A 22338-nucleotide genomic window follows, 5' to 3' on the forward strand; every position below is an offset into this window, starting at 1 on the left:
GTTTTCTTTTCCTTTCTTCTTTTTTTTTTTTGAGATGAGGTCTCACTCTGTCACCCAGGCTGGAGTGCAGTGGGGTGATCTCGGCTTACTGCCACCTCTGCTCCTGGGCTCAAGTGAGCCTCCCAACTCAGCCTCCCAAGTAGCTGGGACTACAGGTGTGCACTACGGCACCTGGCCACTTTTTAAATTTTTTGTGGAGACAGGGTTTTGCCATTTTGCCCAGACTGGTCTTGAACTTGTGAGCTCAAGTGATTCACCCGCCTCAGCTTTCCAAAGTGCTGGGATTACAAGAGTGAGCCAACATGCCCAGTTTAGAGTTTTCTTTGTGGGAAGATTTTCTTTAAATAAATAGGATTATTCAGATTCCTTTTTCAAGTAATGTGAATCTGGGCTGCAGCTTTCCAGGGAGACTGGTCACATCTTCCTAGACATTGCAATGCATTTCCTTTCCTTTTTTGTAGTCTCCTGATAATGGGGAGTGAGGTAGAGGTTCTTCCGGTTTGTCCTTACCTTCGAAGCTGTAGTACTTAGAGGTCCCAGCTATGTAGAAGTAGGATCTTCCCACCTTGGACAGGTCCTAGGTTTTGAGTTCTCTGTCCCATCCCCTGGGAGGTCAACAGAACCGAAGGGGAATTTTTGAGAGTTTGGCAAATGCCCTTGGGGCAAAAGAGCTTCAGTTCTCTGCCTATTTTTCCAAGTCTTCTCTCCTTTCACTTGGATTTCTTTTTTTTTTTTTTTTTTTTTTTTGAGACAGGGTCTCGCTCCTATCACCCAGGCTGCACTGCAGTGGTGTGATCTTGGCTCACTGGAGCCTCAACTTCCCAGGCTCACGCAATCTTCTCACCTCAGCCTCCTAAGTAGCTGGGACTACAAGCATGCACCACCACACCAGGCTAATTTTTGTATTTTTTGTAGAGACAGGTCTCACTATGTTGCCCCAGGCTGGTCTCAAACTCCTGGGCTCAAGCGATCCTGCCTGGGCCTCCCAAAGTGCTAGGATTACAGGCATGAGCCACTGCACCTGGTTGGCTTTCACTTAGATTTTTGTCCTCTTAATCCTGAAAATTTTGTCTGTGCTTTAATGCTTTAAAGGCAACATATTTTATGTTTCATTCTGAATTTGTGGTTGTTTTAAGCAGGATGATTCTTCTGAATAATCTACTCAAACATGATACCCAGAAACCAATGTCTGCTGAGTTGTTCATGGCTTTAAAAGCTCTGATCCATTTTAGACTCTCACAAATATCTCTTTAAGTAACTTTGATGAAAATATTCCATTTCTTTTACAAAAATATGATTGTCAGCCTCACTGATTTGGTATAATTTGGGAAAGCTCAACTAAATTAGTAGAAACCTCCACATGGTATGATGTTTCAAAATAAATTAAATTGTATATCTTGCACTGGCTTAATACAACTAACAAAGTACCTAGTAGTTGTCTTCAGGGAACTTTAGCAGATGAAAAGGATTTGTAATGTCAGGCTGGGCATGGTGGCTCACACCTGTAATCCTAGCACTTTGGGAGGCCAAGGCAGGCAGATCTCTTGAGTCCAGGAGTTCTTGACCAGCCTGGCCAACATGGTGATACCCCATCTCTAGAAAAAAAAAATACAAAAATTAGCCAGGCATGGTAGTGCATGCCTGTAGTTCCAGGTACTTGGGAGGCTGAGGCAGGAGGATTGCTTGAGCCCATGATGTGGAGGTTGCCGTGAGCCGAGATCACACCATTAAGCTCCAGCCTGGGAGACAGAGTGAGACCTTGTCTCAAAAGAAAAAAAAAAAAAAGAACGATTTGTAATCTCATAATTATGTAAATAAATGGCTCTTGTAAACGTGCTTGAGGGTGCTTGAAAAGTTTGCTCATGGAATAACACAAAGGGCCCAGATTTGAAGAAGTTGGTAAGTCAGGGACGCAGTGTGAGAGGAGCCTAAAGCACCATTGTGTGGAATGGGGCCTGGTCATCCTGCTAAAGGTGGCTGCACATTAGAATCACCTGGGTTCTGGCTGGGATTGGCATCCCAAGATGTCACACCTGGAGTGAAGTGCAGGCATCTATGTATTTTAAAATTCTTCAAGTTGTTGGGAACAAGCCCCCCAAAATCTGGCCATAAACTAGCCCCAAAACTGGCCATAAACAAAATCTCTGCAGCACTGTGACATGTTCGTGATGGCCATAATGCCCACACTGGAAGGTTATGGGTTTACGGGAATGAGGGCAAGGAACACCTGGCCTGCCCAGGGCGGAAAACTGCTTAAAGGCATTCTTAAACCACAAACAATAGCATGAGCGATCTGTGCCTTAACGACATGCTCCTGCTGCAGTTAACTAGCCCAACCTATTCCTTTAATTTGGCCCATCCCTTCGTTTCCCATAAGGGATACTTTTAGTTAATATAATATCTATAGAAACAATGCTAATAACTGGCTTGCTGTTAATAAACACGTGGGTAAATCAGGGGTCTCAGCTCTGAAGGCTGTGAGACCCCTGATTTCCCACTTCACACCTCTATATTTCTGCATATATGTCTTTAATTCCTCTAGCGCCGCTGGATTAGGGTCTCCCTGACCGAGCTGGTCTTGGCACAAGTAATCCTACATGACACTGTAGTTGAGAATCACTGGATTGTAGTTCAAGCAATGGGGTAACAATTCCTGTGGCATTCCAGGTTCTGGCTGGGATTCATATTCAAAGATGTTATAGTTGCTGGGTGGGTTCCCAAGAGACAGTCATGTGATATTCAATCTACCTTAGTGAATACTGGAGCTGGAAGGGATCTGAGCAATCATCTGGTACAATCTTTGCAATGACTATTTCTCATTGTGAAGGATTTATGTAATGCAAATAAATTATAAAATTTTTCCACAACCCAAATATTGAGTAAAATATCAATAACATTTGAAAATCTGTTATAAAGGACAGAAAGATGGAACAATAGACACTGGAGACTCCTAGAGAGGGAAAGGAGGTAGGGGCTGTGCTGAAAAACTACCTATTGGTTACTGTGCTCACCACCTAAGTGACAGGATCATCCGTACCCCAAACCTCAGCATCACACAACATACCCATGTAACAAACCTACACTTGTATCCCCCTAACTCTAAAATAAAAGTTGAGGCCAGGCTCAGTGGCTCATGCCTGTAATCTCAGCACTTTGGGAGGCCAAGGCGGGTGGATCATGAGGTCAGGAGTTTGAGACCAGCCTGACCAACATGGTGAAACTGTTTCTACTGAAAATACAAAAAAATTAGCCAGATGTAGTGGTGCATGCCTGTAATCCCAGCTACTCAGGAGGCTGAGGCAGGAGGATCACTTGAACCCAGGAGGTGGAGGTTGCAGTGAGTCGAGACTGCACCACTGCACTCCAGCCTGGGCAACAGAGTGAGACTCTGTGTCAAAAAAAAAAAAAAGTTGTAATTTTTTTTTTTTAAGAAAATATGTTGTAATATTGCTGGGAGAAGAGAAAATAGAACGCTTAGTTAATGTATTTTAGCTGCAAGCAATACGTATGGCTACTTAAACAAGGTTGGGAGGGAGGAGCAGGTAGACTCAGTGTATGGGGGCCTGCTTGCTGATTGTATCTCTGGCAGTTTTGTGATCAGCTGCTGTGTCTCCATATATTTTATTTTTTTATTTTTTGAGGCAAGGTCTCACTCTGTCACCCAGGCTGATCATAGCTCACTGCAGCCTTGACCTCCCAGGCTCAGACAATCTTCTTGTCTCTGCCTCCCGAGTGGGTGGGACCACAGGTGCACACCATCATGCCTGGCTAATTTTTAAAAAACTTATTTGTAGAGACGAGGTCTCCCTGTGTTCCCAGCCTGGTCTCGAACTCCTGGCCTCAAGTGATTCTCCTGCCTTGGCTTCCTAAAGTGCTGGGATTACAGGCATGAGCCACTGCATCTAGCATCCATAATATTAGTCATGTACAGACAGAAGGCATGATTGGCATTTTAAAAATTAGTTTTATTATTATTTTATTCTGCTAGCAGTCTTTATGCTAGCACTGAATGGCTGGCATTTTTAATTTGAAACAATGAATTACAAACTTTAATGATAAAATTAATTTTAAAAACAATAAATTGGTAGACAGTTCCCTCCATCCTTCTGCACATGTTCCACACTGCAGTCAGCCTGGGCCACTCACTACTTTCTGAAGGTATCCTGGCTTTCCCTCTTCCATGCCCAGGCTTTCCACCCTTCTCCTAGTCCACCCCCACCAACATGTGAACAAGGAAGCCGCAAGGATTCTTTCTGTTCTGTGTTTCAGAATCTGGGATACTATAAACTCACACTCCAATACCTCGGAGATGGTTTACCTCAAAAGATCAAATCTACTTCATATTTATATTCAATGAATAATTAGTGGAAGCTAGTTATGTGAAGGTATAACAATAGATAAAATGCTAAGTGCTGCAGGGAATACAAAAATATACCCCCATATGTGGCCTTAAGGAACTACCATTCTCTCCCCTCCTTTGTTTTATCATCTATTACTATATAGGATCTCAGTCTCCCTACGGTTTTGCTCAATGCCTTATTGATCAGAAAGTTTCTGAGGTAAAGGGATTCTCTACTGGATTAACTCACTCTGCCAGTCCTCTGCTGCTTTGCTATTGAGTTTCTGATACGGAATCAGAAAATAAGTAGGTCAGCTTTTGCCAAACTTATTACCCAACATTTTTCTTCTCTGAAGTTCTCACACAGCACAGCTATTCTTGTCACTGCAGAGACGGCTCTGAATGACAGCTTCTCCCTAACCTCATCACTCCGGCTACCACTAAGCAGGGACCTCTTTCCTTCCACAAAATTTGTGCCAGGTCAGTGTGGTGACCCAGGCCTACAATCCCAGCACTTTAGGAAGAGGAGGTGGGAAGATCACTTGAGCCCAGGAGTCTGAAACCAGCCTGGGCAACAACGTGAGATCCTGTCTCTACAAAAAATAAAAACAGAAAAAAAAAAAAAAATTAGCCAAACATGGTGGTGCATGCCTGTAGTCCCAGCTACTGACAGGCTGAGGCTGAGGCTGAGGCTGAGGTGGCTGCTTAAGCTCAGGAAGTTCTGGACACAGTGAGCTATGATCGGGCCATTACACTCCAGCCTGGGCGACACAGCAAGACCCTGTCTCAAAACAAAATCAATCAAACAAAAAACCCCCAAATTTACTCTATGTCCTTTTTGTTTTTCCTTTTTTTCCCCCGAAGGTGAACGCCTCCCTGAAAATCAGTACTCATTTAAGTTCTATTATTTGTAACTTTTTTTTTTTTTTTGACACAAGGTCACCTGTCACCAAGGCTGGAGTGCGGTGGTGCATTGTCAGCTCACTGCAACCTCTGTCTCCTGGGCTGAAGCGATCCTCCCACTTCAGCCTCCCAAGTGGCTGGGACTATTCCTGGCTAATTTTAGTATTTTTGGTACAGATGTCTCAAGATGTTGCCCAGGCTGGTCTCGAACCCCTGAGCTCATGCAATCCCCCCCACCTCAGCCTTCCAAAGTGCTGGGATTGCAGGTGTGAGTTCTTTATAGCAGTGTGAAACTGGAGTAATAACAAGGCATTTATGGACCTTAAAGCAGGAGCTTAAGGGTAATTTTGACCACATTCGTTACACAGGTCATGGTAAATGCTTACATTTGTAGACATTTTGGTGCCTTGATGTCAGGAAGGGTTGCACAGTAACTTTTGACACACATTCATTCCAGAGATATATAAAAATTCTAGTTACTTACATTAAATACATTTTTGGTAAAGAAGCCTAGTACCAGATGCCAGCTTTAGATAATAAGGCAGTCTAATGACTTCTGAATTCTTCAGATAAGGAGTTTTGCCTTCAGATGGTCTGCTTGATGGCCACCAGGTGATCTTTGCTGTCCTCAAAACTATGTGAAAATACCTTAATTAAATATAATTGTTTATGATCCACAAAGAAATATGGTCAAATGGAATCAGCTTGAGCCTGGGCAAAGATCCAGGGCACTAGATTTGCTTCCCGAGCTTCCCTGGGTTTGCTCTCTAGATTATACCTCGTTAGCCCAAATAATTACCCAGGACTAGGGGGGAAATGAGGGTGGCAGTGAAGTCTAGCGATGATGCCAATACCCACATCAGTCAATACGGCATTTCTTCAAGAGGCTCGCAAGTTGTTCAGCCCCAAGAGAAGATACAAAATAAACATGGTACTCTCCTACACCTTAGGAATGAGGACAGAGGCTGTGATGGAAGAGGTGGTGCGTTCTTATAAGTTCTTTAAGACTCGGAATGATGAAAATGCCATAAGCAGCCTGTAATTTTTCATGGCATTTGATTTTTTTTACTCCAGTTAAAAAATAAAAAATATTACATGAGTATCATCTAGTCACAGTAAAATTAAATATCATTTTATTGAATATTTGTTTTTGTGTAAGAGTTATCAATAATTTCAAATATTACAGAGCTCATGAAAAGATATCTATTTCAACTTGTAGAAAACATTTGTGGAATGCCTGCCATGTACCGGACGGTGGGGACGTTCCCAGTTAACTCTCCCCTCGTGGCTCTCATTGTTTCTCACTCCCTTCTTAGATTGAAATTAAGATTTAAGAGCCTTTCTGTCAGATTTTTAGAAATTCATTTATTTGCAAATTACAGTGAAAAAATTCTCTTCCAGATGCATATAAATCCAAAGTTTTGATCCTAGTGAAGCATACAGAATGCTATTGTTATGACATTTAAGTATCATAACATAATGTAGCTAATAAAGCTTTTAAAAAATTATGGTAAAGTGTATGTGAAATTTACCATTAGTGACATTGAGTACCTTCACCATGTTGTGCAATCATCCCCAATAAGTAGTTCCAGAATGTTTTCATCACCTTAGAAGGAAACTCCTTTTTAGCAATCACTCCCGACTCCTTTCTCTCAGCCTCTTACAACATTTATCTACTTTCTGTCTCCATGGATTTGCCTATTTTGGATATTTCATATAAATGCACTCACGCAATACATTGCCTTTTGTGTCTGCCTTCTTTCACTTGGCAAAAATGCGCTCAAGGCTCATCCATGGTTTAGCATGTATCAGTCCCTCATTTCTCTTTACGGCTGAATATTCTATTGTGCCGTGTGTAGATACCACAATTTGTTTATTCATTCACCAGCTGATGGCCGTTTGGGTTGTTTCCACTTTTTTGGCTACTGTGACTAGTGCTGCGATGAATATTTGCGTGAAAGTTTTTGCTTGAACACCTGTTTTCCGTTCTTTTCAGTATATACCCAGGAGTGGACTTGCTGGGTCATATGGTAATTCTTTTTTTTAACTTATTGAGGAACTGCCAAACTGTTTTCCACAGTGGCTACACCATTTAACATTCCCACCAACAATGAATGAAGGTTTTCAATTTCTCCACATCCTCTCTAAAATTTATTTTCTCTACTATTCTTTTTTTTTCCTGTAGGTTTAGATCCTAGGTCTATTTCGTCATTCTAATAGGTGTGAAGTGGTATCTTCTTGTGGTGCTGATTTGCATAATGACTGATGAGGTTGAGCACTTTCCATGTGCTTGTTGGCCATTTGTATATCCTCATTAGAGAAATGTCTATTTAAGTCCTTTGCCCATTTTAAAATTGGGTTGTCTTTTTGTTGTTGAGCATAGGAGTTCCTTATATATTCTAGATATTGGTTCCTTACCAGGTATATAAGATTTACAAATATTTTCTCCCATTCTGTGGGTTGTCTTTTCAATTTCTTCATAGTGTCCCTTGATATGTAGAAGCTTTTAATTTTGATGAAGTCTATTTTTTTTTTTTTTTTTTTGCTGTTGTTGCTTGTGCTTTTGGTGCCATATCTAAGAAACCATTGCCAAATCCAAGGTCATGAAGATTTATTCCTATATTTTCTTCTCAAAGTTTTATGGTTTTAGCTCTTACATTTAGGTCTTTGATCTATTTTGAATTAATTTTTATATATGGTATGAAGTCCGGGTACAACTTCATTCTTTTGCATGTGAATATTCACTTGTCTTAGCACTATTAGTTGAAGACACTGTTCTTTCTTCTTTGAGTGGTCTTGGAACCCTTGTCAAAAATCAATTGACCATAGTGTATTGATGTAATTTATTTCTGGACTTTCCATTCTACTCTATTGCTTTATATATTTTTATACCAGCACAACACTGTTTTGATTCAAGTAGCTTTGCAGTAAATTTTGAAATTGGAAAATGCGAGTCCTTCAACTTTATTCTTGTTCGAGATTGTTTTGAACAGACTTGAGTACCTTTAGTAACTTGCAATCTCATATAAATCCTAGGGTCAGCTTTTCAGTTTCTGTAAAAGGGTCACTGGAATTTTAATGGGGATTGTATTAAATCTATAGACTTATTTTGGGAGTAATGCCATCTTTACAATGTTAAGTCTTCCAACCTGCCAGCACAGGATGTCTTCCATTTATTTAGGTCTTCTTTAATTTCTTTCAGCAACGTTTTGGACTTTTCAGTGTCCAAGTCTTGCACTTTCTTGGTCAAATTTATTTCTAAGTATTTTATTCTTTTTCATGTTTTTATAAATGAAATTGTTTTAATTTCCCCTCAGGTTTTTCTTAGACTTTTGTGTGTTGATCTTGCAACCTGCAACATTGCTGAATTTTTAAAATCAGCTGGAATCATTTTGTGGATTCTTTAGGATTTTTAATATATAGGACCATGTTTTCTGCAGATGTAGTTTTACTTCTTCCTATTTGGGATTCATTTTATTTCTTTTTCTTGCCTAATTGCTGTGGCTAGACCTTCTAGTATAATGTTGAATAGCAGTGGGGAAACCAGGAATTTTCATGATATTAGGGGAAAAATTTTCAATGTTTTGCTATTATGTTGTTAGCTGTGGGTTTTTATGAATGTCTTTATCAGGTGAAGAAAGTTCCCTTTTCTTCCTAGTTTGCAGAGTGTTTTTACCATGAAGGGTGTTGGATTTTGTCAAATGCTTTTTCTTATCAATTGACGTGATCATGCTGTTTTTTCCCCTTCATTCTATTAATATGGTATATTATTACATCAATTGACATTTGTATGTAGAACTATCCCTGTATTTCTTTGATAAATCTCACTTGGTCATGCTGTATGATCATTTTAATAAGCTGCTGGATTTGGCCTGCTAGTATTTTGAAGTTTTTTTGCATCTATATTCATAAGGGATATTGGTCTGTAGCTTCCCTGTGAGGTCTTTGTCTGGCTTTGGTGTTAAGGTAATGCCGGCCTTACAGAATGGGTCACAGGGTGCTCCTTTCTCTTCCATTTTTTGGGAGAGTTTGAGAAGGATTAGTGTTAATTCTTCTTTATATGTTTGGCATAGTTTGCCAGTAAACTCATTTAGTCCTGGACTTTCTTTGTTGGGAGATTTTTGATTACTGGTTCAATCTCTTTACTTGTTATACGTCTGTTTGGATTTTTTATTTCCTTTTGAGCCAGTTTTGTCAATTGGTGTGTTTTTTCATCTAGGTCATCTAAATTGTTGGCAACAATGCTTCTATGAATAAATTTGTTTATAGTTAAGTTGCCTAAAATACCATGCAATTAATCTAATATGTATAAAACTTGAAATATATTATATTGCATCCACTTTTCTAAATCAAAATATGTAAAATTCCCTAACAGATTTAAACAAAAGTTTTCCCTAAATACTAAGGAACCAAAATTTTCTGATTGGGTGTTACTGGTAAATTTTATTACTAAAGAGCATAAACCCTCTTTTTTTAATTAAAATAAATAATTCCTCACCTAAAAGGAAAATTTTTTTTTTTTAGATGGAGTCTCGCTCTGTCGCCCAGGCTGGAGTGCAGTGGCGCGATCTCGGCTCACTGCAAGCTCCGCCTCCTGGGTTCACGCCATTCTCCCGCCTCAGCCTCCCAAGTAGCTGGGCCTACAGGTGCCCACCACCACGCCTGGCTAATTTTTTTTATTTTTTATTTTTAGTAGAGATGGGGTTTCACCGTGTTAGCCAGGATGGTCTCCATCTCCTGACCTCATGATCTGCCCGCCTCGGCCTCCCAAAGTGCTGGGATTACAGGCGTGAGCCACCACGCCTGGCTGAAATTTTTCTTTTTCTACCTAGTGGCAGGAATAGTAAAGGGTGAAGACTGCTGAGTGAGAAGGCCTTTGTATGAATCCCTGCTCTGCCACTTACTTGTAATATATAACCTTGGGGCTAACTTCTCTGTACCCCAATTTCCTTAGCTATAAAAAGGGAATAGAACTACCTCATAAGGTTGTTGTAAGGATTAAGTGCATTGATGCATACAAAAACTCTGATTCCTAGTTCATAATAAATATTAGCAAATATTATTTTCATAAGGTGGTTATTAATTGGGGTTAAAATAAAAAGCATCTTAGACATCTCAATGACTTATATCTTGTAGGATTTATCACAAAATGTTACTGCCCAGTGCATTTCTGCAAACAATAACAATTCACTGAGAGTAATAACGTTCACATATGTAATTAGAGTTTACAAATGTAAAAAACTTAGGGTAACAAACACTTCTTTAAACTTATTTTTTAGACATTCAATAAGCCCATTCCCCCACAAACTGATTACAAAGAAGCACAATGGGTTAACTGTGGCAAAACATACGAAATAAGGCAGGGGAGGCAGATACAGACTTGAGAACATAAGGATATCCAAACAATTTTGTCAATATCAAAAGACAAAATCAAAACGTCTTTTATAATATAAAACAAATCCATATAATTAAATACTAATTAGGTGAAAGAACATTATAGGGTATATAACATTTATTTTCTCTACATAAATTTGCATATCTTAAATTTAATGCAAAACATCATGTTTCAGCTTCAACTTAACATCATAACATGTAGTTCTTGGTGAGTCTAGATGTAATGGAATGAATATTTAAATAGACTTCAAAGATCCTATCAAGTTTTTATTTGGTTATTGTTGCTTTAAGTCCTTAATGCTTTTCTTTATTTATTGAACTAAGCCAATTTTAGAAACAAAATCCACAACCAACACACATATAATGCAGATGTTTCTGAAAAAACTAAATAGTGTTATCTTTAGTATATAATTAAAATAGTGGTTGTAGGTAAACAAGCAAATTACTGCAACTCATTTATGATAAGCTTATAAAAAGTAACATTTTAAAGTTTCATCTGGTGTGTTTGCACTGTAGGAAAATAAATCTGGATGTGAGTAAGATGTGCATGACTGGGTTATGTTCCAGAGCAGTGCATTTGTCCTCAATTATTACATCGGGAATGTGTGTTCACAATCCACCAGCTGCAGGTTTTAATTTACTAAGAAATGAAAGGAATTAATCCTGGTCCATCCACTGCTTCCTCCCTTGTTTTACTATCTTCACTTTGAGATCAGGCACTTTGTGCCCAGGATTGTGACAATGCACGTTTACTAAAAATGTATCCATTGATAGAATAATTATACTAAATTAATAAAGGAAGACGGTGTCTTCATGTAGAAAACAGAGCACTAAATTATAACTTTACAGTCACAACACAAGCTCCAGCTCTTCCTAGGCAAAGTGGAGCAACCTAAAAAAGAAAAAGAGATATGTATTGGATTTGTAGGTTAAAATGTCAACACTACTATGCCAGTTGGTGAAATATTGAAACAGCCTGTACTTGTTGGCAAAGGGTTGCTGCCCTGGCCCCTGCTGTATCAGCGCTGTTTCTGGCCTGGTCCCCTTCCCAAGAACCACCCTCCATGGCAAAGTTTCATAGACTAAGTTGTTTTGGGTACATCATGATTGTGTAGCATTCACTCTTCTTTAAAGGTGATTTTTAAAAACAGCTCAATAATTAATCTACATGAAACACTGTTTTAGCCAAAATGATGCACAGTATGGATATGAAGAAATGCTGAACACTTACAGTAACTCTGTGACCAATATGGAGGAAAGATCAGGTGTTATCTAGAGAGGTCCTCTAACAGCCATGCTATCTCAGAGATAGCACACAAAATACTCTGATCTGTGACCAACATGGAGGAAAGATGAGGTGTTATCTAGAGAGGTCCTCTAACAGCCATGCTATCTCAGAGATAGCACACAAAATACTCTGAATGCCTGGGGATCTGCTTATTCTAGAAGAACTCGTAACCTCACATTTTTTGACTACCTTTTACGTGCATGGCTGAAAAGTCTAAACCCATTCTACTACTTTTTAGCAGACTAAATAAATAATAAATGCTACCCATCCAACTCCACTAGGAGTGGAAACAAACTCAGTGAATGAGCTCTATTACAGTGAGACGGAAGTCGGGGGAGGGTTGCTAGGGGAAGGAATACAATCTAAATTTATGGATAAAGAACAATTCTTAAATCTTTCCCCTCTTTTTTAAATAATAGGAACTCTAGACACTGGGTAATTCACAGTGGAAATAAAAGTGTGGACAAAAATAGTTCTGAAGAATTACTCTGAACACAGTAAGAATCTATGCATTTGACCCAGGAGAGTTAAAATGTTAACATGGATTGGGGGGGTGAGTAATGCAAAGTATTAAGAAAGTTTAATTTGTACTTATATATGTTAGGGTATGTACTAAAGTATTTTTGTCAGATGCCAAAATGACTTCCTAATCAGTTTGACCTCCTAGACCAATGAGTAGATTTTAAGAACAGGTCAGACTTCAGTTATAAGAGAATTCTCAGTAGTTCTCCATCTGAATCAGTTGTCTTGATCACTATAAGTCTCTTGGAACAATCAAATAACCTATTTTAAAACCATATTTATTTATAGCATTATCGAACTGACCTCAAAAATCATTTATATCAAAATGTCAGCCTATAATTAGTAGCTCTTCTCAAATCATCCAAGACATTTAGTCTCTACACTGTGAATAGTTGACACTATCATGACAACTAGCTGGAAAGTGTAGCTTAGAGAATTTGTTGAACACAATGCAATCACCTCTTGCTTTGAGGTAAGGCTGGTAGTGAGGTGGGTAGTGGCTTAGGACTTTGTCATCTCATTTTAGTGCCTATACAAATGTCCATCTGTCAGAACACTGAAAGGAAAACTTCAAAATTTTTTTGTTTGTTTGGCTTGTTTTTGAGACAGAGTCTTGCACTGTCACCCAGGCTGGAGTGCAATGGCGCATCTCGGCTCACTGCAACCTCCACCTCCTGGGTTCAAGCAATTCTCGTGCCGCAGCCTCCTGAGTAGGTGGGACTACTGGCACACGTCACCATACCTGGCTAATTTTTTGTATTTTACTAGAGACAGGGTTTTACCATGTTGCCCAGGCTGGTCTCGAACTCCTGAGCTCAGGCAAACCACCTGCTTTGGCCTCCCAAACTGCTGGGATTACAGGGGTGAGCCACCATGCCTGGCCCAGGAAAACTTTAATTTTTCAGATACTATGATAATGAGTTCGCATTTTTAGGTGCTTTAACATAGTGAGAGAGATGGCTTGCAAGCAAAATAGCTATGTGGACACTGATGGTCAATTTTGATATGGGGTGATTTAGCATTAAGTATTAATTATAAATAATAAGTCTCAAATAACTGGTTGATAGGGCTTAAATCATATATATAACTGGACTTAGGGCTTAAATACATGTCAGAAAAAGAGGTTCTTATCTTTTTGAACTCCTTGGGTGTCATTCACAACTATTTTTGCCATAGTGGGAAGCTGATACTAGGTAATCATCTAATTTCCAATGAAATCTTGTAGCTCTCAATCTTATCCCTTCCCCCCTCCATCAAGTGATCTCACTTAAGAAACAGGATAAAGCCCACACAGTCTAAGTCCTTTTTTCCTCTTTCTCTTCACTTAAAAGCTCCCTGTACCTTTCTACACTCAAATTCTCATCTTTTCCCAAGCCTTGGAGGGTAAGATCTTTCTTCTAGTCTGAGGGTGACCAGTCTGCTTTTTTTTCTTTGAGAGGGAGTTTTGCTCTTGTCACCCAGGTTGGAGTGCAATGGTGTGATCTTGGCTTACTGCAACCTCCACCTCCCAGGTTCAAGCGATTCTCCTGCCTCAGCCTCCCTAGTAGCTGCGATTACAGGTGCATGCCACCATGCCCAGCTAACTTTTATATTTTTAGTAGAGATGGGGTTACACCATGTTGGCCAAGCTGGCCTTGAACTCCTGACCTCCGGTGACCCACCCGCCTTGGCCTCCCAAAGTCCTGGGATTACAGGCATGAGCCACTGCGCCCGGCGCCCAGTCTTTGCTCTTAATTTTGTTTCCTGCCCTTTTCTCAGAAAGGTGCCCTTCAATTTTGCTTCCTTTCTTTCTAGTATCTGGAATCTGTCTCTACCCTCTTGTTGTCATCTCTATTGTGGAAAAAAAAAAAATCCTTGGCTCTAATTCTAACTCCACTATTTATTTGCTATGTGGCCTTGGGTTAGCTGGTTAACTTCCATGTCAGATTCCTCATCCTGTACAGTGGGAAAATACCAGAACTCAACCTTATAGGGTTGTTGAAGATTAAATTCTTTACAGTGCTTAGAACAGAGCCTGGCCTGTAAGATGTGCTCAATAAATACTAACTTTCTATTATCATCATTTAAAAACTGCATGCCTCTCTAGCTCCTACACTCTATTCTTCTGTTTACTTTTTTTTTTTTTTTTTTTTAGATAGAGTCTCGCTCTGTCACCCAGGCTGGAGTGCAGTGGCACGATCTTGGCTCACTGCAACCTCCACCTCCTGAGTTCAAGCGATTCTTGTGCCTCAGCCTTGTACCTCAGCTGGGACTATAGGAGTACTAATGTTTGTATTTTTAGTAGAGACGGGGTTTCACCATGCCGGCCACACTGGTCTCGAACTGGCCTCAAAAGATCCGCCCACCTCGGCCTCCCAAGGTGTTGGGATTACAGGTGTGAGCCACCGTGCCTGGCCTCTTCTGTTTACTTTTGAAACTGTGTGCTGGCTTTTGCTTCTATCAGATTCTCAGAAGGTCCCACAACTTTACAAATGACAAATCTTCATTCTTTCTTACACTGTTGAAACTCCTACTCCTCCCTTTAGATGCTCTATTCCATTGTCTCATCATTCCTTTCCTGTTTTCTTCAGAGACCACACCTCCCAATTCAACCCAGTAAGTGTGTGTATATAAAGAAAGATCAACAAGACTTGGCAATATCTCTTGAATCCATCTACATTGAATGCTTCAAGCCTTGCAACTGAAGCAATCCTCTAAATATTTTTCCTTTTATCCAGCTCTCACTTCCCCTGCCCCTCACCCAACCTATGCACCCCAACGGCATCATTCTCTTGGTTGAAAGTTTCTGCTGGCTTCTTGTTACCAAACTCTTTAGCTTAGCCTTTACACATCCCCATTCTTTTAAAAAATTATCATTATATGATTAATTATTTTTAAGAGACAGAGTCTTGCTCTGTCATCCAGACTAGAGTGCAGTGTCATGATCATGGTTCACTTCAGCCTCAATTCCTGGGCTCAAGTGATCCTCTGCCTCAGCCTCCCAAGTAGGTAGGACTACAGGTGCATGCCACCACACCTTGATAATTTTTCAAAATTTTTTGGGCTGGGCACGGTGGCTCATGCCTGTAATCCCAGCACTTTGAGAGGCCGAGGCGGGGGGATCACGAGGTCAGGAATTTGAGACCAGCCTGGCCAACATGATGAAAACCCATCTCTACTAAAAATACAAAAATTAGCTGGGTGTGGTGGCGGGCACCTGTAATCCCAGCTACTCGGGAGGCTGAGGCAGGAGAATCACTTGAACGTGGGAGGTGAAGGTTGCAGTGAGCTGAGATCGTGCCATTGCACTCCAGCCTAGGCAACAAGAGCAAGACTCTGAAAAACAAAACAAAACAAAACACAAATTTTTGTAGAGATGGCATCTCACTTTGTCACCCACGCTGGTCTGGAATTCCTGGCCTCAAGTGATCCTCCCACTTTGGTCTCACAGATCTCCATTCTGACCCCAATCTTCCTCTCCAGTAAGCACTCCTCCTCTCAAGCATAGATCCTTGTGACCAGTCATACTTCAATATGTCTTACATAATTCTGCTTTGGTGACATTTCTTTCACATTTTCTCACAATTTCTTCTTTCCAATCTTTTTGAATTGTATCAATTCACTAAGGCTTGGTTTAAATCCCACTTCTTTCTCACTAAAGCTTTCCCCATAACCACTTTCTTTTTTCTCTCTTATCTCCCGTATCACTTGGTGCCTGTACCACGGGACACTAAATACTCACTGCCTTGTGTGGTACATTCTCCCCTTGCACATGTAGATCTTACCTACCCAAGACCTTAGGTTACATGACCATGGGGCTTCTCAGAAGCTTTCTTTTCTTTTTTCTTTTTTTGTAAGATGGAGTCGCACTCTGTCACCCAGGCTGGAGTGCAGTGGCACGATCTCTGCTCACCGCTCACTGCAACCTCTGCCTCCTGGGTTCAAGCAATTCTCCTGCCTCAGCCTCCCGAGTAGCTGGGATTACAAGCACGTGCCACCATGCCCGGCTAATTTTTTTGTATTTTTAGTAGAGACAGGGTTTCACAATATTGGTCAGGCTGGTCTCGAACTCATGACCTCGTGATCTGCCCGCCTCAGCCTCCCAAAGTGCTGGGATTACAGGCATGAGCCACCACACCCAGCCTAGAAGCTTTGTTTTCTTGGCAATATTTACCATTGCTCCTTGTATACAAGAAAATCTTGGCTCAGTTAAACATTTATTGTCTTTTATGTACCAAGTACTGAATTGGGTGTCACAAGCACAAATTCCTCATTCTGTTCTTGGTGATGATGGAAGCAAAGATCTCAAAAGATCATTCTTAGAAGTGCTAGACCCTCCCAGAAATGCACAAGGGTGAAATTCTTTCTGTTAGTAAGATTGCCAGATCAGGTTTCTTACTTCGTGTAATTTAGGGTTGCCATCTTCATTAGGTTATCCAGACTTTAATCTGCTCCCAAATATCAGTGGGTTGAGTATTTAAAAATCCAACTGCTCATGCATGGGCAAGTTGTTCGAAGTTTTCTGACTACTATCCTTGTTTTTATTTTCCTGTCTCCTCTCCCATTGTTACAGCCCTCCTATAGTCCTATCAGCTTTAATCAGGCTAGAACACTTCATCATGCAAGTGGTAGCAGATAATTAATAATTTCTCTGAGTATTAACTTACATCTCAAAAGTAATTCTGGATTTTAATTATGTTATAAAATTAAACATTGCCTCTTTTTCTCATCTTTAATCAAAAGGTGACTGTCATATTTATGCCATATATTTCAGTATTGGACAAGATTGAGGGGCTCTGTTTTACCGTAAGAATTGTTTTAATAAAAAGAGAGTCAGTGTAATAATGAAACACGAATATCGTACCTGGGTCCACTCATTTGTCTGGGGATCATAAGCCTCCACGGTATTAAGGTATGCCTGTCCATCATACCCCCCAACAGCATATAACTTATCACCAAGTAAACAGACCCCCACTGCATCTCTGCTGATGCTCATGGATGCTACTGCAGTCCACATGTCTGTTTTGGGATCATATCTGAAAGAAAATTTTAGAACCGGAGCTGACATTATTCTTAAAATATTTATGTAAAAACAGTTTTGTTCTTCAAGTCTATCTTCTGACTTATTATCTACTATGTAAATCAAATACATTTGAACATATTTTAGAGAAAAATATCAACATTTTTCTGAAAACTTTAACTTACAGTATTATTTTAATAGAGCCACTTAACAGATGTATAACACTTAAAAGGAGCTAGTGTCAATACTGAAAACTGCTTTCAGACCTTACATTACCTACTGAAAATTTGGGGAAAGCAATGCATTAAGCTCTATGAAAGATGACTTACACTCTCAATCATTGTAGCTGTCCATTTTTGGGCTGTCTTGCTCCTTTCATGAGGTGTCTTAACTAGAATTGCCCAAAGTTGTATAGCTAAGAGCAGATACATCATGCTAAGGTGACTGATACTGCTCCTAAAATCTGTTGTATCAATGAACAGCTTTCCACTGAGTGTAGTACAACAGCAAGCCCATAATTCATGGGGCAAAGTATACAAACACTTCCACATTCCTTTCCTAGGTTACAACATGCAATGAGCATAGGTCTGAATTGTTTTCCCCCCAATATATTGAAATGCAGCTGTAACTTTCCTGCTTTCCCAAACAACACCAATACAGAAAGCACTTATTATGGTTTGGATGTGGTTCATCCCCACCAAAACTCACGCTGAAATTTAATTGCCAGTGTAATAGTGTTGGGAGGTGGGGCCTTTAAGAGATGATTAGGTTGGTAAGATGGATTAATGTTTTTCTCCTTGGTTAGTTCTTGTGTGAATGCATTAGTTCCTGTGAGAGCAAGTTGTTATAAAGTGAAGTTGCTTTGCATTTTTGAATGCTGACTTTCCCTTCCAGTTCTCCAACATGTTATCACACAGCACAAGGCCCTCGCCAGAACCTGCCAGATGCAGCCTCCCAATCTTGAACTTCCCAGCCTGGAGAACTGTGGGCTTAGGAAACCTCTTTTCTTTATAAATTACTCAGTCCTGGGTATTCTGTTATAGCAATGGGAAACAGACTAAGATAGTGCTCATTATCATCAACAAACTTTGATTTTACTTTTTATCCTTCTTATGGTCAGTTGGTCACTTACAACTTACATAAATCAAACTAATCTTTTAAAAAAATCTGATCACATCCAACAGACACACACACACACACAAACACACACACACACACTCTGTCACACATGAGCACTCATTAACTTCCTATTTTTCTTTATAATCCAAAACCCTTAACAATGTCTCAAGGAGTCTAGATGATCTGCACCCACCCCGCCCACTCCGCCTCCTTTCCTGTCACTCCCTCCCCATCACTCTTTGCTCTCCAGCCACAATGGCTGCCTTTCAGTGTTTCTTTCTGCTTTGGAGTGTTCAGACAAACTCCTATTGATTGTACCGCCTAAATCCATTCAATTCTCTCTATTCCTTGTACTAGACTAAACATAATAAACGGGAACCTGACCTACCATCCAAATCTTCCACTGCCATTTGGCTATCTACCTGGCACCACACTTGAGTTTTGCGAGGCCAGTTGGGATGACTTAAGTTTGTAAGTTTTTTATTATTAGTTTTTTATTTTATATCAAAACACATAGAAATGTCCCTATCCTTTTCGCTTTTTATTTAGCCTACAGCCCTTAAGTCATTCTGCCTAAAATTCATCAAGCTCCTCTTCTTATTAGGTCCAATATCCCATATAAAATAAAATTGCCTTGCATGTAGTGCATGCTCAATACAAACTTATTTTTCTGGAAGTATTAGTTCCTGTGAGAGCAGGCTGTTATAAAGTGAAGTTGCTTTGCATTTTTGAATGCCGACTTTCCCTTCCAATTCTCCAACACGTTCTCCAAATATACATAAGTATCAGAGACTTATATATATCTTTTTTGTTCCTAGTTTTTCTTCCCAGGAAATTACCTCTCCACACAATCTGAGAGTCTGGAAGTCACATTGGATGCAGGAGCGTCATGCCCCCCTATAGCATACAGCAGTCCATTCCAGGTCGTCACTCCTACGCCACCTCTCCTTTTTGACATCTGTGCACACAATGTCCACTTATTAGTATGAGGATCAAAACACTCTACTGATTTGAGACAAGAACTTCCATCACGACCACCAACTGCATAAAGTCTGTAAAAAGAATAAATGAAATGATAAATAAGACATTGTGCCATTATGCTTAGAACAAAGAGGCTCTTCTTATGTTATTTCATTGAATTTAAGGTGCCATCAGTTATAAAACACTGTCAATGTGTGTGTCATTAAAGAAGATATGCTGTTTGAAATGACACACATAAGTATAATATATCACTCTGTATATACATGAAAAGGAAAACAAACTGCACATGAAGGCAATGACAACTATTTCACCACTGCCATCTCTCTGACGAGTCACCATTGATTGTAATATGCATGAAATTCTAGAGGTGTTAAAATATGTGTCTTAGAATAGACAAAATATGGTGTATAAATATACCATGGCTTATTTTTTTTAATAGTTAAGACTTTATTATCAAGGAAAGAAACTAACCTCTGGGCACCTACCATAGGTTAGGCACTTCACATGTACTAATTTAATCATCACAGTGATATGAGAAACTGTTTGAATCCCTGTTTCACAGGTAAAGAAACAAGGGTTCACGGAGAGTAAGAGACTTGCACAGGGTCACCCAGTAAGCAGCAGAATCAGGACACACAGTTTCATTAATGAACAGTTGGACAGTCAACGCAGTCATGTAGAATGTACTTGTAATAGTGAAATGGGAGAATAAAAATATAGCTTGAAACCAGGGCATAAAAAGTAACATTTGTTATGTATGAACAATGATCCTTCATTAATTTAAATTACTGCAGAAAAGGATATAGGTTATCGTGTGAGTGACCTAAATGTTACCTAGTAGATCAATTTAAATTCATTATCAATCAATACACTGCATTAATTTGAAATAGTCTTTTACTCTGAAACTAAAACGTTTGTAAAATATTTTAAATATTTGAACACAATATTTCTTGTTGAGCAAAAATCTTCTTGTATTTACTATTCATTTGGGAAGCTCTCTATAAATTTTTTTCTACTAGTTTTTTAAAAGAGTAAATTTACTTTGTTGCTCATTGAAAAGATTATACATTTTGAATTTACAAATGTTAGTTAATACTTGTTTTTATCATTTCTCAAGAAATAATATTTTAACTATCCCAAATTTCTGCCAATTAAAACTCTAGGTATTTACATTTGGGTAAATCTACATACTTAACCACAGATTTCCTAATTAAGGTATGCCACTATGTCACTGAAACTGTTTCTTAAATAATAAGACGACCATATCTTAAACAGTAACATATGGTTGTAGCAATATCTTGTTCTAAACTTAAACTATATTAATAGTATGGAAATTGAAATTTATTTGAAACTTATCTATTAAAATTTATCGTAAAACTTCTTTTATCTGTTAAAAACTTTTATCTATTAGTAACTTGTTTATGTCCTAGTTCTTAATATTATTCTTATCTTCAACTAATACTTGGTAGAAGAGTTATCTAAATACAGATCACAGAACATGACAAGCCTTCAACAATTAGAGAATATCAATTATTTAAAATAATTCACACATGCATATGTGTGTGCACGTGTACACATCCACACATACCCACACACGATAGGCTTTAAAGCATCTCACCCTGTTGAACGTGGATTTGTGGGTCTTTATTGTAAAGAATGGTACAATACAACGATTAAGAGCATGAACTCTGGAACCAGACTCTCTGGGTTTGAATTCTGGTTCTACCACTTACTAGTTGTGACTATTGACAAGTTATTTAACCTCCATCTAAATTTCATCATCTATAAACCCTGCCTCATAGGATTCTTAATAATTAAATTTAAAGTACTTTGAACACTGCCTAGTACATGATAATCATGGCATAAACATTTACAGAGAAAAATTAATTACGTCTCTGTGTCTTGTAGAAAATAGCACTTACAGGAGATCTTAAGTGTACAAACAATGTTTATATTCAGCTAATATTAAGGGTTAAAATCAATTGGTAACACTTCCTAAATAATCATTATGTCAAGCAATGATTTTCAAACTGTGTTCTAAGAATAGGATTCTATGAAGAAATTGAGGGAGTCTAAAAAATGGTTCATTTGAATTTCAAATTTTAAAAATTATTTTTAATTTTCAAAAATATCACCTGGCTCAATTAAATGCCACGTAAGACTCAGAACTCATCTCTCTTCCCCACGATAGTGTCTATTACAATAAAAAGAGAAATATTATGTCAGGTTGTGAAAGTATTGTACTACCTATACATACTTAATAATAAGATTTAGGTCTTGCCTGACTTTTAAAATTATGATCAAGAATGCAATTAGGCTGGGCACGGTGGCTCACACCTGTAATCCCAGCACATTGGGAGGCCAAGATGGGAGAATTACTTGGGCCCAGGTATTTGAGACCAACATGGGCAGCACAGTGAGATCCCATCTCTACAAAAAACTTCTTTTTAAAATTAGCCAGGCATGGTGGTGCATGCCTATAGTCCCAGCCACTCAGGAGTCTGAGGTGTGAGGATAGCTTGAGCCTGGGAGGGAGGGTGAGGCTGCAGTGAGCTGTAATCGTGTCACTGCACTCCAGCCTGGGTGACAGAGCTAGACCCTGTCTCAAAAGTAAAAGGAATGCAAGTGGTTGGCAGATACTGTTTGAGATTCAACTTAGAAAAAAAATTATTACTACTTTCAAACTGTTTGGGCAATTTAACTGAAGAATTTCCTGAAATTCCAATTAAATTACTCTAGTAGTTAAAATAACTGTTACCATTTCAGCCTCTTATCTGTGGATCAAGATTTTCC

General features: G+C 39.2%; 2 protein-coding genes and 1 long non-coding RNA gene across 6 annotated transcripts in view; 2 read left to right on the forward strand and 1 right to left on the reverse strand.

Annotated features, from left to right (window-relative positions):
* TMEM156 (transmembrane protein 156) overlaps positions 1–22338 on the forward strand; it is a 214070-nt gene that overhangs the window by 54272 nt on the left and 137460 nt on the right. The gene's annotated exons all lie outside the window — the stretch shown is intronic.
* KLHL5 (kelch like family member 5) overlaps positions 1–22338 on the reverse strand; it is an 87039-nt gene that overhangs the window by 3701 nt on the left and 61000 nt on the right. For 2 of the 4 annotated variants that reach the window (XR_009210630.1, XM_058430283.1), the window contains exons 9-10: positions 19404–19616; positions 17290–17461 (exon numbers count right to left, since the gene is read on the reverse strand). Coding sequence is in view for 3 of the 4 variants with exons in the window: in XM_058430283.1 (XP_058286266.1) it covers positions 17290–17461; positions 19404–19616 (385 nt within the window). In the remaining variant the exon portion in view is untranslated. Of the gene's footprint in view, positions 1–6444; positions 11529–17289; positions 17462–19403; positions 19617–22338 lie in introns of those variants that run through there. The other 2 variants (XM_032135847.2, XM_032135848.2) reach the window with 2 other exon arrangements.
* On the forward strand, positions 12273–19525 carry LOC116456948 (uncharacterized). The gene is made up of 3 exons (XR_009210632.1): positions 12273–12477; positions 18922–19035; positions 19383–19525. It is a non-coding gene; the product is annotated as an uncharacterized LOC116456948 (long non-coding RNA).

Source organism: Hylobates moloch, unplaced genomic scaffold (assembly GCF_009828535.3).
Source record: "Hylobates moloch isolate HMO894 unplaced genomic scaffold, HMol_V3 SCAFFOLD_17, whole genome shotgun sequence".
Taxonomy (NCBI): domain Eukaryota; kingdom Metazoa; phylum Chordata; class Mammalia; order Primates; family Hylobatidae; genus Hylobates; species Hylobates moloch.